Raw genomic sequence first — 14,131 nt, forward strand, 5'->3', positions numbered from 1 at the left:
TAAGCCCCTGCCGAATGCTGTTTGCAGTTACATGTGTTGTTAATCACATTTACTGTGTGAAACATAGTGAAACAGTGCGAGGTGGGACCAATTAAACAGCCGGCCATTATAAATAAATGGAAAGGGACGAGAGGTCGGGCTACAGAATTAATGAGTCATGGAGTTTCTGTACCTCCTTTAAAAATCACATATTCACATCCCATTATTCGCTTAAAAAATTTATGAATGCATGCTGTGAAACACAAACGCTGATTCCTTTATTTATTCCTTAAACTAAAGTTCATAATTGTTATCTGAATCCGTTTTTTGATAATAATTAATACTTTTAGTTCAGACGTAACTCTATGAGATTTTCTTTAGACCTCAAAAACTCTTTTTGGTTTAAAGTGTTTGTTCTCTGTTGTAAATTCACTGCAGGGTTGCATTGATTTTTCCACATGAAGCCCCACTGTGGACTTTAAGATCATCTAATTCAATTTAAGAAAGTACAGGTTCAAGGGAAAAAGGGTGAAGTTTGGTGAGAGAAAGATGGACAAGTTTCTCCTGGAAGCTGAAAACTAGTATGTCATGTGCAGTATGCAGTAAGAAGAATTAATTCCACACTTTATTCTACAATATACATTACACGCAGACCACAAACTGAAAAGATTTTTATTGTAATTAGTGTAATGTCATCAATTTCAGATGAACCCACCCTAAACATGCCAATCAGACGGTCTTTTCTTGATGAAGCATGGTCTGAGTGAAGTGACCCAGACTTTCTACCGTCAGAAGCATGTGTGTGTGTGTGTGTTTGTGTGTGTGTGTGTGTGTTTACGGGAGGTTGTTATTCTCTGACTCAGCAGTGCTGTAATCCTATTCATGAGTTGTTCATGTTCAGGTTCTGCTTAAGGAAGCACAGCTGCATGAGGAGCGATCGAGTGCAGATGTTGGTAATGGTCTGATCAGAATATTATCTCAGCAGGGAAACGAGGAAGAGAGAGAAATAGGGCATGTTTTTACAGGCTGAGGGATCTCTGCCACCTGTGTTTGATCCGTGATCATTTGCAGCTGATCGTGCTAAATACGATTGTAAACGATGCACGATGTAAAACTCCCTGCTGGGGTCTGTGATGTGAATCAGTGCATCATCACAGACGAACATCAGCTGTCTCTTGCTGCATATTGAGACTTAATATCAGAGTGAAAGTTGGAAGGACTTCATTTTGTGTTAGAAAATCACTGTTTAGTGAAAATAAAGAGTTTTTGCACATTAAGATACAGTGGCTTTACGCTGTCGCTATGCTGTTGCTAGAGTGCTCTGTGTGACAGCAAGGTTTTATAGCGTACAGTGTCACACACAGAATGAGACGATCCACAAAAAAAACAAAAAAACAAGTGAAAGTGTTTAGTGATTTCTAGCGCTCTCTCGTGACGTGCTCTGACGCTCCTGTCAGCTGATGGAGGCAGAACTTCGATCGATCGCCTTTTTCTTTATTTGTTTTATTTTTCAACAGTTTTCATATATATGAGAGTGTTTTATGTTGAATATGAATGTATCTGCATGATTACCATCTGTTTGAGTGCAAATCAGCCCAAATCAGCTCGCTATTGCTGTGTATTCACATCTCTGACGGCTATAGATGAACGCCATCTATACTGTATGAATAGAGAAGTGGATTATTGACTTTATGGCGCATTTGTGTTATTAGCATCTGTATAAGTGGCCATTAGCACATAAGCACTTATTTGCATTGTAATTCATTGTAATTGCTGCATTTCTAGCAATCTCAGGATGTTCTGTAATTGGCATACAAAGTTAAATCTTTTTTTATTTTTCTTATTCAAATTATTCTTATGTTATTTTTCTAGTGTTCAAATAAATCACTTATATGATGTCCAAGTTTCTGTCTAGTGTTTTATAATTTAAAACAAATATGCAGTGGTATGTTTAATGACTAAAATAGTTGTAGAAGCCTTCAGTACAGTATAATATTTTTTATTTATTTATTTATTTATTTTTTTTGGGGGGGGGGGGGGTCTAGACATAGTCTCAGAAAAATGGTTGCAGGAATCTCATTTTTTTATGATATCTTCTTCAGATTTGAAATAGTAACTCATGAAACCTGTGGCTTTCAACCCATTACTTTTCTAGATTGCTCCAGGACTCGTTTCATGTATTTTTTTATCTAAAATTCAGTGTGGTAAAAAAAAATTCAAGGCACTTTAGTGTCTATAAGTGTCTTTTAATATTTTTGAGCATTATCAAATCTGGTTGGTAAAGCCCAAAGGGTCTTCTTTCCAAAGACACCAAATTATGTTTGTAACACACTGAAGTAAGGAACTATTACAATTTTAAGTTAAGTAGGTATATATATATTTATAAACTAGTGAAAGTAACAAAGTTTTGTGTGTATTTGTGTTGCAGAGGGCTGTTTGCTAGTCACTACACAGAAACACATTACCTGAAGGATGGAAGTGCTGTCACCACATCAACGAATGGCATGGTAAGATCACAAGCAAATTTGACAATGTGCACTTCCTATATGTATGTATATATGTGTGTGTGTGTGTGTGTGTGTGTGTGTGTGTGTTTGAGACATATCATAGCATACATTTTAAACTCATGATACAAAGCCCATATTTCTTTCCTGTATGTGCTCATTTCAGACCTTCTATTTTATCTAAACCAAACCTGCAGTTAAGATCTCACCTTAAAATATCTTATCACTGATCTCCGCCCTCACGACATCTGGATGATCTTGTGTCAAAATCTTTAGAGAAGAGGTGGTCAAGCGAGGGCCACCGGGAGTGCAGAAACCACCCATGATGCACCTCTGTGTGTTTTAAGTGTTTAGATTGCAGCTCAGATGACTATTTCGAGTAAAAGACACACTGAGGTCTGACGGCTAGTAAGAGCAAACCTCTGGAGAGCACCTCTGGGTCACTGTCTTCCTCAGTCTGCTCTCCAGCTTGGATGGGAAAAGAGAGTTCAGGTCATCCAGAAACATCAGCACTCCTCGACCTGGATGTCATCAGAGGGAGCAGTGCTGAGTTTGGGCTTCATAAACTGATTTGGGATTTTGGAACACAAAATAAGACTGATGCTCTGTCAACCCGAGTCCAGAAATTGATGTTTCTCAGATACACATAAAGACAAAGTTGTTTTGTGTAGGTTTTGGGAGATTGTTCAAAAGAGGTACATAGACAAAGTCAGAGTATTCTAAATTCTAGTGAGGTATTTATTTATTTTTACATTCATTTGTGCATTTAAAATGTATACTTTTGATGCAAATTAAGTTAATGTGAATACAAAAGTCTGCCTATGCGTGTATATATATATATATATATATATATATATATATATATATATACACACACACACACACACACACACACACACACACACACACACATATATATATATATATATATATATATAGTATCAAATGACTAAATGTATATCAAATGTTTATTATTGTTGTTGTTGTTATTATTTTTCAATTGGCAGATGCATTTATCCAAATTAACATATATTGCATTGAAGGTCCATGCATTAACTGGCAATCAAACCTAGTGACTGGGACTCAGATGCATTCAGATTTGTATATTCACATTGTTATATTTCATAATTTTTATGTGTAAAAAGGTAAAGCAGTCACATGCATATATCAGCCATGCAGAGTGTGACTCATTTCTACCACTGCATGATACAGCATTTAACAGCACCGATCAAATTTTACATTAATTAATGCATTTGCTGCATCCAAACAATTGTGCACCAGGCAACAGGACAGAATGTTTTTGCTGTAAACGGGATGAATTGTGCAAATCTGATGGGATCCAGGGCCCAGATGGAGTGTATACATTCACAGGAGTTCTGTTCCAGAAAGACTTGAGGAGTGTGTCTGTGTTCCCAGACCTCCTCCGCCTTTTATTATGTCTGTTTTACGGTTGTGTGTGTGCTGCCGTTATTTCATCCTGAGGCAGAACTCCTCTGAGTCCCATTTGGACTCGCTCATGGACTCCTGTAGCTCCACTCGGACGCTGCCCAACACCCGAGAACTGCTTAAATCGACAGTATACTACAGCGATTAGAACAACAGTGTCAAACTCATTTTAGATCGTGAGACAAGTTTTTATTTGTTAAACCTCATGGACTCGCTGCTCAATTGCTCTGCTGCAGTTTGTGAAATCCAAATTCAGCTTTAGATCACAGATAGCTTACATCTCAGTTGGCAAATATGAATCAAAACGATATGGGTGAGAAAAATAGACATTTCTATCTGTTTTTACTCGATAGCTTTAGCTTTAATAAGCCTTAAGAGAGTAACAACCAAGACTTTTAATAAACTGCTAATAGTTAATGTTGTTATCAGTATTCTGTATTTATTTATTTAGAATTATATTAAATAATAAGTTAACAGAAGTGGATAGACTTTGTTGAAGGATTATTTGTTCATTTATTTATTCATTCATTCATTTATCAATATATTAAACAATAGGTGGTGGATAAAAAATTTCATATGTCAGGCTTTAAAGTGTTAATGGGATATTTGATGATAAAATGTGAACAATAGAAATACAGAATGATGAAAATACAGAAACTGTTCTTTTTTAATCTATTGTGTTAGCCAACAGAAAATGTTATTACATTTTATGTAAAGCAGCAAGAATTATGAGTGTTTTATGAGTATCAGCAGTCAATTTGATAATTTGTCCCGAATTTGCATTAAAAATACATTTGTGTACTGGTGTAACCTCCGAACTTCCTGTCTTTCATGTCCCAGATTCACTGCTACTATCATGGCGAGGTGGAGGGTCACTCGGGGTCAGAGGTCAGCCTCAGCACCTGCACAGGACTCAGGTGAGTTAGCGGCCACACCTGCTCTGTACGGGACAATCTGTACGTTAACCTCATCTCAACGCCTTCCCATGGTGCACTGAGCTCGGGGACCAAAGTCACATCAGGAAGCGCCTGAGGAAAGGGCATTTTAATCACGGTGTGTGAAGTTCAGCATCCTCAAGAGACACGATACGCTTCATGTTTTAATTATGAAAAAGCATGCTTAGGTTTGATTCATTACCCAAGAAGGGACATTCAGATGTGAGGAGTGTGATGTCGCACGGGAACACTGCTAGTCAAGTCACATTTACTTCTATAGCGCTCTATACAATACAATAAAAATGACAGTATTAAGGTTGAAATGTTCTTCAATTATAAAACAAAAATCAAGTGTTAGTGGTAAAGCAGCTCTAGAATGCCAATAGTGTCCTAATTACATCAACAAATATATTTTTGTGACATAAATATATGCTAAATATGTTATAAACAGTGAAGCTCAATGAAATATATTTTTTAAAATATAAATTATAATTATAAATTATAATGCAATATTCAGTATATGCATATATATATATATATATATATATGTGTATATATATATATATATATATATATATATATATATATATATATATATATATATATATATATATATAGGCCATTTTATTCTTTCAAAAATAACCAAAGAGTAGCCAAATATATATTTTTTTAGCAAATTAATTTTTTGGCCATTTTTCTGTAGATTTTGAAATATATTTAAAATTATATTTTAAAATATTATTTTTAACTTTACTGGTTAATTAAGTTGGTTCATTTTAATTCAATAACAGTGTGCAGCGATTATAAAGCAAACTCACTTCAACAGTTGAGTGTTGATTCAGTTTAGTTCAATAATAGTGCAAAGTTAATCAAATTAAGAAACAAGCTCAATTCAGCTGTAAAGAAACTCAACAGAAAACAGTCAGATCTGTGTTCAGTAACAGTGTTGATGTTGCAAAGCTGATCAATTATGAATCAAATTCGATTCTGCTCTAAATGAGGAAAGTGGTTGTCATATAATAGCTTCTGTCAGAGCATCACCATCATATTTTATATTAACTGATCATGCACCACAGAAAAAGCGTGGCCCTGGCATACAGGATCTTTGACTGATAAAGCGTCCCCAGAGTAATGCGCTTATCGTTCAGCTCTTTCTTTCATCTTGACTCAGTTTTTGTGGCGCAGTAACCTGTCTCTCTCCACCTGGCAGACAGACACAGACCCAGCACAGGTCTCCTCCAACAGAAGCGGCCAAAACAAATTGCTTCTGCTTTAGTTTGGCAGCGTCCAGGGTTTCCACGAGGATCTCATGCGGTGGAGAATGTAGTTTTGAAACTTCTGGTAAAGCCCAAAGCTCTGGCCGTTTCCCAGATGAGGAGAATGTCACTTAAATTCAGCGTACGACTCGAAAGTGTGAGAAAGGTTTGCAAATGCTGATCCAAGAACCACAGAGTGGTAATATTAGAGCTCGGGGGAAGATTTATATAGCCAAATATCCTACAAAAGGGATCGTCTGCTGACCAACAGTGGCTTGGATGTTGAACTAAGTTGCTTTCCAAAAAGTCACGCTGTCTTTTTTTGTGGGAAAACAGAAACCACTTCCTCTCAGAGAAGAGTTTCTCTCGCCGTTTTGTGTTAATGTTGTGAAAGCTTCTTCTGTCTCGCTCTTTTTCTGTGTCTGCTGTTCCAAATAATCATAATTTATTAGTGCATCTCAGCATTTGAAAACACATTTTGGGAAAAGTGCTGTTCAAACAAGTGCAAATATTTCACATGGTCTCTAAATTAATATGAGGCCATGAAATCTGCAAGCACAATAATGAGAGTGGAAATGCGGTTCAGAAATGCTACGAATTTAATTCATAGCAGGAGGTAAAATTGCTATGCTTTCAAACTTAAGAGCTTGAAAACACCATATTTACTTTCTGATTAGCAACATTTCCAGGAGATGCTCATTTAGAAATGGATTGTGTTAGACTTTTTTTTATTGCAGACTATTTTCATGTTTAGTGCAATATGTGCGTAGTCCAGACATTAGACCACAAAAGGATGAATGATATATAATATATATAATATTTATTTTGTTTATTGTTAAAATTTGTGTTTCATGGTCTAGCAAAATTATAAAAATATACAAAAAACATTTTTGAAAAAATTACGGTAAAGTTACATGTCACATTATAATAGAACATGTGTAGTTCGGCATGAATGTTATAAATATAATTAATAAAATTTTGTATTTGCTTCCTGATTAGCAAGTCGAAATAGTTGCTAGTCATAGATTGTGAGAGATTGTAATTTTGACCATTTTAATATTATTTTGTTTATTGCTTTTAAAAAAAGTAACTTTCCAGACAAATTATGAAAATATGACAGAATTTTTTTTTTTTTAATGTCAAGTTAACTCCTCACTTCCCCAGTAAAATAATACATGAAGGTTCTATTTTATTGCTATTTCTAATCATTTATTCTTTTGTTTACATGACTGCATAATGGTAATATGAACTAATCTAGATGTCAAGCTGTTCATTGTCTTGTTCAACAGGGGACTGATTTCACTTGAACATGAAGTATATATCCTGGAGCCGGAGGAAGAGGGAAACACACACCGGCTGTACAGAGGAGAACATCTTAAAGTCACCCAGGGAACCTGCGGACACGGTCACAACATTTCATACCCTACAGAGATGAGGAACACTACTGGAGCCGTCTTCAGCTCTCACAGCAGGAGGGTGAGCGCGAAAAAACCTCAAACATCATCCAATAGTGTAATATAAATGTAATATAAGCTGATTTCTCAACCAGCCAAACACAGTGTCACTGACTCAGCCAATAGCATGAGTTTGGGGGCGGGACTATATGCTTGGCTGACCAATGACAGACAGGTGGGGTGTTTAGTGAAGCTTCTGATGCAGAGGGTCACAGATCACTCTTTGTTTAAGGACACATTCAGTCTCTCGCTGTGGGCACTGAAGTGTTTTATACGGCCGGAATGATTGTTGTGTCTGAATGTTGACATTGAGTTCAGTCTGACAGATCGTCTCTTACAGAATCTCAATACAAACTAACATTTTACACACTGGAGCATTTTTTGAGATTTAGAAACAGATCTTATTTTCTCCTGAAAAGGATTTATCCAACAGCATGTTCTTTACCTGATGTTGTTGCTGACTGAAATAGGCTCCTACCTTTCAATAGTTCAGCAGATACTGTCTCGGTGTGGCAGTCAAGTGTTTCATTGAAATAGATGCTTATCAGCTTCCCGCTTCAACGTGAAAGAGGTGGAACACCCAAATTCTTCTCAACACGAAACCCGATACAGATGAGTTCGGCCTTTTATTTCCATTAATAGAAGACCAGTCAGTGGAAACAATACGAGATTGAGAGCGAGAAGACTGAGTCTAAATGCATGAAAGCAAGAGTCACTTTCATGATGGTCTGTTCTGTCGCATTTATAGTCTCAAACAGCTTTGAGTTTCATTTCCACCATCATCTGGCACTGATTGGATCCTGTTGCATTTGTTTAAACCTCATTTAAAAGATCTGATTGTCCAATGCATGACCAGTTTGTCTGAACAGAGGGCCAGCAGACGTGCACTTCACAGTTCGGGGATTTACTAGTTTTCATGAATCATAACACTCTTCTTTACACACTCCAGCTGGGAATGTTATAAATGGTTTATGAAGACGTTACTGGATGAAAAATTGTACAACCGCTACTTCATATAATTTATATGCAAAATTAATAGGGGCTTGTAATACTTCATAAGTCTTTATTAAGTAAGCAGTTGTCACATAACGAGAAAGCCATTGTTGAAAACCAAAGGCTGACCCATTAAAGAGTTATGTGAACATAAAACAAACTGAGAATTGGGAAAAGCTGTACGTCTCATATATTGTAAAAGTTTACTACACATTTGACTACTTATATTGCACTACACATATTTAATTTTAGCATTGTTTTTAAATATTTGTTTGTGTTTTTAATATTGTATTTTAAAAATATTAATACAATAAATATTTATAAAATATTTTTTATTGTTTATTTATTAAAATTATATATATATATATATATATATATATATATATATATATATATATATATATATATATATATATATATATATATATATATATTTTTTTTTTTTTTTTTTTGATGCGTAAGATTTGATAGGAAAATCAGTCAGCAAGAACTAGAAGTGAGTTTTCATTTATATAACATTTGCTTTCACTAATTCCCATATGTCTATTGGTGTCATTTCATTTATTGATGACTTCAGTATAATCCTACAATGTGGAATATAGTGAAAACGAAGAATGACTAAGTGATAATTACTTGAAATACTCTTCATTTGAAAAAAGACATTTATAATATTTATAAAAGACAAGTGGGTCTTTCACTTGAGTAAATGAGATTGCCAGGCAATCCTAAGCCCGTTAAAGTGAACGGTCTCCTGGAAAGCACATTGTGGTGGATAATATATAGTTTAAGGGCATTGCTGAGCCCAGAAGTGGATGTTCAATCACACACTGTTCAATCAGTGTTAATAAAGGACACATCCGGAAGAGAGCTGAAGACGTCACCTCAGTGCCTTAAAGGCCTCAATGCAAAATGATTTTATAAAAGCTGCTTGAGTGCAGTCTCTATTAACTGTGTCCTTCAGAAGAAGAGAGTGAAATTCTCTCATAATCATGTTCTTTCTCTCATTTTTTCTTCTCTCTGCAGCATAAAAGAGACGCCCAGAGCAGCACCAAGCATGTGGAGTTGATAATCGTTGCAGACAACCGCGAGGTAATGAAGAGACGCTCTTGACCTCACACACATCTCCAACCTTCAATCATCTAATTCAGCGGCTCTGAACTAGTGGGTCGTGACCCAAAAATGAAACGCAGATCTGTTTTACTTGGGTCACAGACATCAGCGATGCTCAGCGCAAATGATAGCTAACCATATAATGGCGCTCATCCTCAAAAACCAGAACAAAACTACAAAAGGTAAAAGAAAATTAGTTCCAGACAACATGAGATATATATTCACATGCAAAGTGGTGTTTTATAAGCTGATTTATTGGCTGCCAAGTGCATGAAACCATCAATTTACAAAAAGCATTTAGAAACCAAATGTCTTGAGTCTGGAGGGAATCTGCTGATAGCCTTTCGTTTATAACCAGAAATGTGCATGCTGCTTTTGGGATTTTAATTGAAGTTTTCCATGTCTTTTTCCTATGTCACTATTGAAATGTGTATATTTTGAATCATTCTTACCTAAGGTGATTAAGGGGGTCAATGTTTGTTGAATGACCTTTATTTTCCCCAGCTGTACCTACTGAAACCAGGTGAATGTTAGAGAAGGAGTTAGAAAAAGTGCATTTGTTCTCTTGCTAATTTTACAGCAATCAAGCTTCATCCTGATTTTTGTCACTCACACAACAGCCACAGCAATCATGGGTGACACATTTCCAGTCTGCATTTATTTTGTAGATCTGACAGTCTGGACTTCAAACACTGCTGGTCGTGTTTCGTTTGACATCTGTGTGCCGCTGCCCATGGAAAATGAATTACCTCATGTGACATTTACCACAGCAGGCCAATGAATGGCACATTTGGCCGCAGTTTAAAGACTGTTTTTGTCCTCTTTTGCATTTCAGTATCAGAGACAGGGGAAAGATGTGGAGAAAGTAAAACAGAGGCTTGCTGAAATAGCAAACTATGTGGACAAGGTAAACTTGGAAAGCATGACAACATGCTTAATGAATGATAGAATGAATAATACTTGCACGAAACAGATCTTTTTTTAGGAAAATGCATCCCCTAAAATATTGTTTAGTTGTTCTTATTTGCAGTTGCACTTATTTTAACCAGACTTGATGCAATAAAGCATCAAGAACATTGTGTGTGTGTGTGTGTGTGTGTGTGTGTTAGTGTGTCTGTGTGTGAAATGTGTTGTATACTATACATATATACTAGTGCTGTCAAATTATTAATCGTGACTAATCGCATACAAAATCAAAGTTTTTGTTTACATAACATATGTATATGTATTGTGTGTATTTTTATGTATATATAAATACACATAGTATATATTTTGAAAATATTGAATGCGATTAATCGTTTGACAGCACTATATACATATTTATATTTTTCTATATATGTGTGTGTAATATATAACAATTATATAAAATCTGAATGTATAAATGTAAATCAGAATATGAAAATATAGAAGTAAATCAATGTATTCTTATACATCTGAATAAATACATATAAATCATATATATATATATATATATATATATATATATATATATATATATATATATATATATTTAAATAAATCCTAAAATGTTGTTGAAACTTAAATATATTTTAACTATAATTATAAAATAAATAGTGAATATATATAGTTATAATTCTGCGAATTTAATTGTACATTCAAATGTATTTTTAAAATCTTGAATATGCAAGAATATAATAAGTTATAACTCGGAAAATATACATGTAAATTGAAATACAAATTTAAAAATCCTGAATATATAAACAGCAATTTCTTGCATAGCTATACTGAATTGATCTTTATTTTTACAAGTGGCTAGAAAATTATTCCTATGTAAACATTTGTGAAACTTATGTGAGTTTTTGTCAGGTTTTCCTCCTTAAAACATCTGCTTTAAGTTGATTTGCTGATGGCAAGCGCTGCGTGTTTCAGTTTTACAGATCTCTGAATATCCGTGTGGCTCTGGTGGGGCTGGAGGTGTGGAGTGACGAGGACAAATGCTCCATCACACAGGATCCGTTCACATCGCTCCACGAGTTCCTGGACTGGAGAAAACTCAAGCTGCTCCCGCAGAGACCCCACGATAACGCTCAGCTCATCAGGTTCGACTGCTAAACGTGTTTACTGCTGAGGGCCGGCGGGTGGAAAACAGCACGCTGTTCAGCATGAGAATCAGTGCAAATCAATGCAAATCAATCTGGGAAGAATTCCTTCACTATTTATTATTTAGAAAGGTTTTATTCACATAAAAAATGCTTTGTTTCTATTGGAAGTTTACCCAGCCTGCTGTATATGAACATGTGTGTCACACGACTTCCTGTTTTCCCTCTTCAGTGGCGTTTACTTCCAGGGCACCACCATCGGCATGGCTCCTATCATGAGCATGTGCACAGCGGAGCAGTCAGGGGGCATCGTCATGGTGAGTGACATCTGTCAATCATTCTTGATGACGGAGAGGTTTATTGATAGTTTTGAGCATTTACAATTTTGTCTTTTTTTCTGGTCTTTCTACTGTTTTATATGAACGAGTTGATTAATTTGAAACCACAGAATCTTGAGAAATGTTTTGGTGTTTTGCTTTGAAAGTGCATGTGAGATATATTTATTTAAAAAAGGTACTTGATTTGATATTTGTATATAATGCAGAAATTATATATATTTTATAGATGTTATATGAAATAGTGTTATATATTTCTTCAAGCATCTTGGAGACATTGCAATAGCTTTCTATTGACACATTACAACAAAAGATCTAAAAATAACTGGCTTAAAAACTTTTTTTGTTGTTGTTTTTGTTGTTGTTGTTTTTGTTTTTGGTGGTGGTGAAAGTACAAATGGCCTAAGTATTTTGCACAGTACTATATATATATACGTGTGTGTGTGTGTGTGTGTTGTGTCATATGTCTTTGTTATATGTATTTTATTTGCGTCTCATTGCAGACATCAGTTAGTTCTTGAATACAGAGGTTACTTGAGGTTGCTGCGGTTCTAACTTTTAGATGTTCATCTCCTTCTTTACTTTGTCTGATGAGGACAGTAACTCACTCCGCACGGCCGTCTAGAGATGTTTTCTCTAAATCAGCGTTATACATTGATCACACAGCACTCCGCCATAACATCCTACTGAGACACAAAATCAAACAGCTCTCTGAGATACAGATTGAGGGGAAGCGCTGGATGTGTTCTTACTCAGCAAATCAGCTGAAGTTAGTTAAACTCTTGACGTATTTATAGCCAGCTACCTTACTAATAAGACCTCTGGTTTCATAGCATAGACATTTGAACCTGTTGCTTTCATTGCTGCTTGAATAAAGTGTGTTTCTGGCCTCTGTGTTGAAGTAAACTGGACCATCTCAAATGATCAAGAATCCCATTATAGGAAGATTCTCCACTATAGATCATTATAGTCACATGCGGTTTCTTCCAAAACGTTTTAACTTTGTCAGTCAAAACAGCAGACATGCATGCTTTTTCATTGACTCATTCATCGGATGTGATGGAGTTGCCACCATAAAAGCCACAGTAATTCACAGAAAACAAGGCACGATCTTATGACATCTTGTGTTGTGATGAGGTTTTGTCCTTATATGACAAGTTCCCAAGCTTTTTAAAAAAAAAAAATGCAATGAGATACACAGACAGCGGAAAGAAAAATTCACAAAATGACATGAAAAGAGATTAAATGGAGTGCAAATGGAGACTTTTGCTTGAGTCTTGTTCATCTCTAAAAAAAAAAAAAAAAAAAAAAAAAAAAAAAAACCTCACACCCCGAGTGAGAAAATTGCATCTTTTACCACGTTGCGTTCGGACATAAGCATCCTTTAACCAAGACTTCTGGAAATGCATTTTGCTATATTCCTGCTTGATTTAAAACTGATCTGGTTCTTTAACACCCTCTAAATGGGCTTAACACACTCCTGTCCGTCAAACACTCCTCTAGTGTGAAGGCAAATTGCATCATGCATATTTAAATTAAGTAATTCTTTTGACAAACACACATCATTTCTATGCAAATGCAACTCATAATAGAATGTGCTGGATTCATAAACATTTATACGGTAATAAATGCCCATTGAAAGCTTAAAGAAGTAAAAAGTTCCACGTGATCATGCCAGCAATAATCGTAAAGGGTTTTTGATTAAATGTATACTTTACATGCAATATAAACTACCATTTAAATGTTTTAGGTAGGTTAAAATATATTTTAAAAGAGGACTCTTTTGCTCACCAAGTCTGCATTTATTTGTCTGCATTAAAATTATGTGCAAAAATGAATATTGTGAAATATTTTTGCAATCTAAAATATCTGTTTTCTGTTTAATTATATATTTTAAAGTGTAATTTATTTCTGTGATGCGCAGCTGAATTTTCATCATCATTACTAAAGCTTTCAGTGTCACACGATCTTCAGAAACATTCTAATATACCGATTTGCTGCTCAAGAAACATTATTTTTTTTATTATTATCAATATTTTTCACTCAGAAATAGCTTGTA

At 35.2% G+C, this 14,131-nt stretch overlaps 1 protein-coding gene across 1 annotated transcript in view; it reads left to right on the forward strand.

The window, feature by feature from the left end:
• The window catches only part of LOC128025510 (disintegrin and metalloproteinase domain-containing protein 12), an 80,767-nt gene that overhangs the window by 40,779 nt on the left and 25,857 nt on the right, over positions 1-14,131 (forward strand). The window contains exons 4-10 of the mRNA XM_052611939.1: positions 2,408-2,486; positions 4,770-4,846; positions 7,410-7,596; positions 9,591-9,656; positions 10,513-10,584; positions 11,568-11,737; positions 11,970-12,054. Of these exons, the coding sequence (XP_052467899.1) occupies positions 2,408-2,486; positions 4,770-4,846; positions 7,410-7,596; positions 9,591-9,656; positions 10,513-10,584; positions 11,568-11,737; positions 11,970-12,054 (736 nt within the window). The remainder of the gene's footprint in view (positions 1-2,407; positions 2,487-4,769; positions 4,847-7,409; positions 7,597-9,590; positions 9,657-10,512; positions 10,585-11,567; positions 11,738-11,969; positions 12,055-14,131) is intronic.

The sequence above is a fragment of the Carassius gibelio genome, chromosome A12 (genome assembly GCF_023724105.1).
Source record: "Carassius gibelio isolate Cgi1373 ecotype wild population from Czech Republic chromosome A12, carGib1.2-hapl.c, whole genome shotgun sequence".
Taxonomy (NCBI): domain Eukaryota; kingdom Metazoa; phylum Chordata; class Actinopteri; order Cypriniformes; family Cyprinidae; genus Carassius; species Carassius gibelio.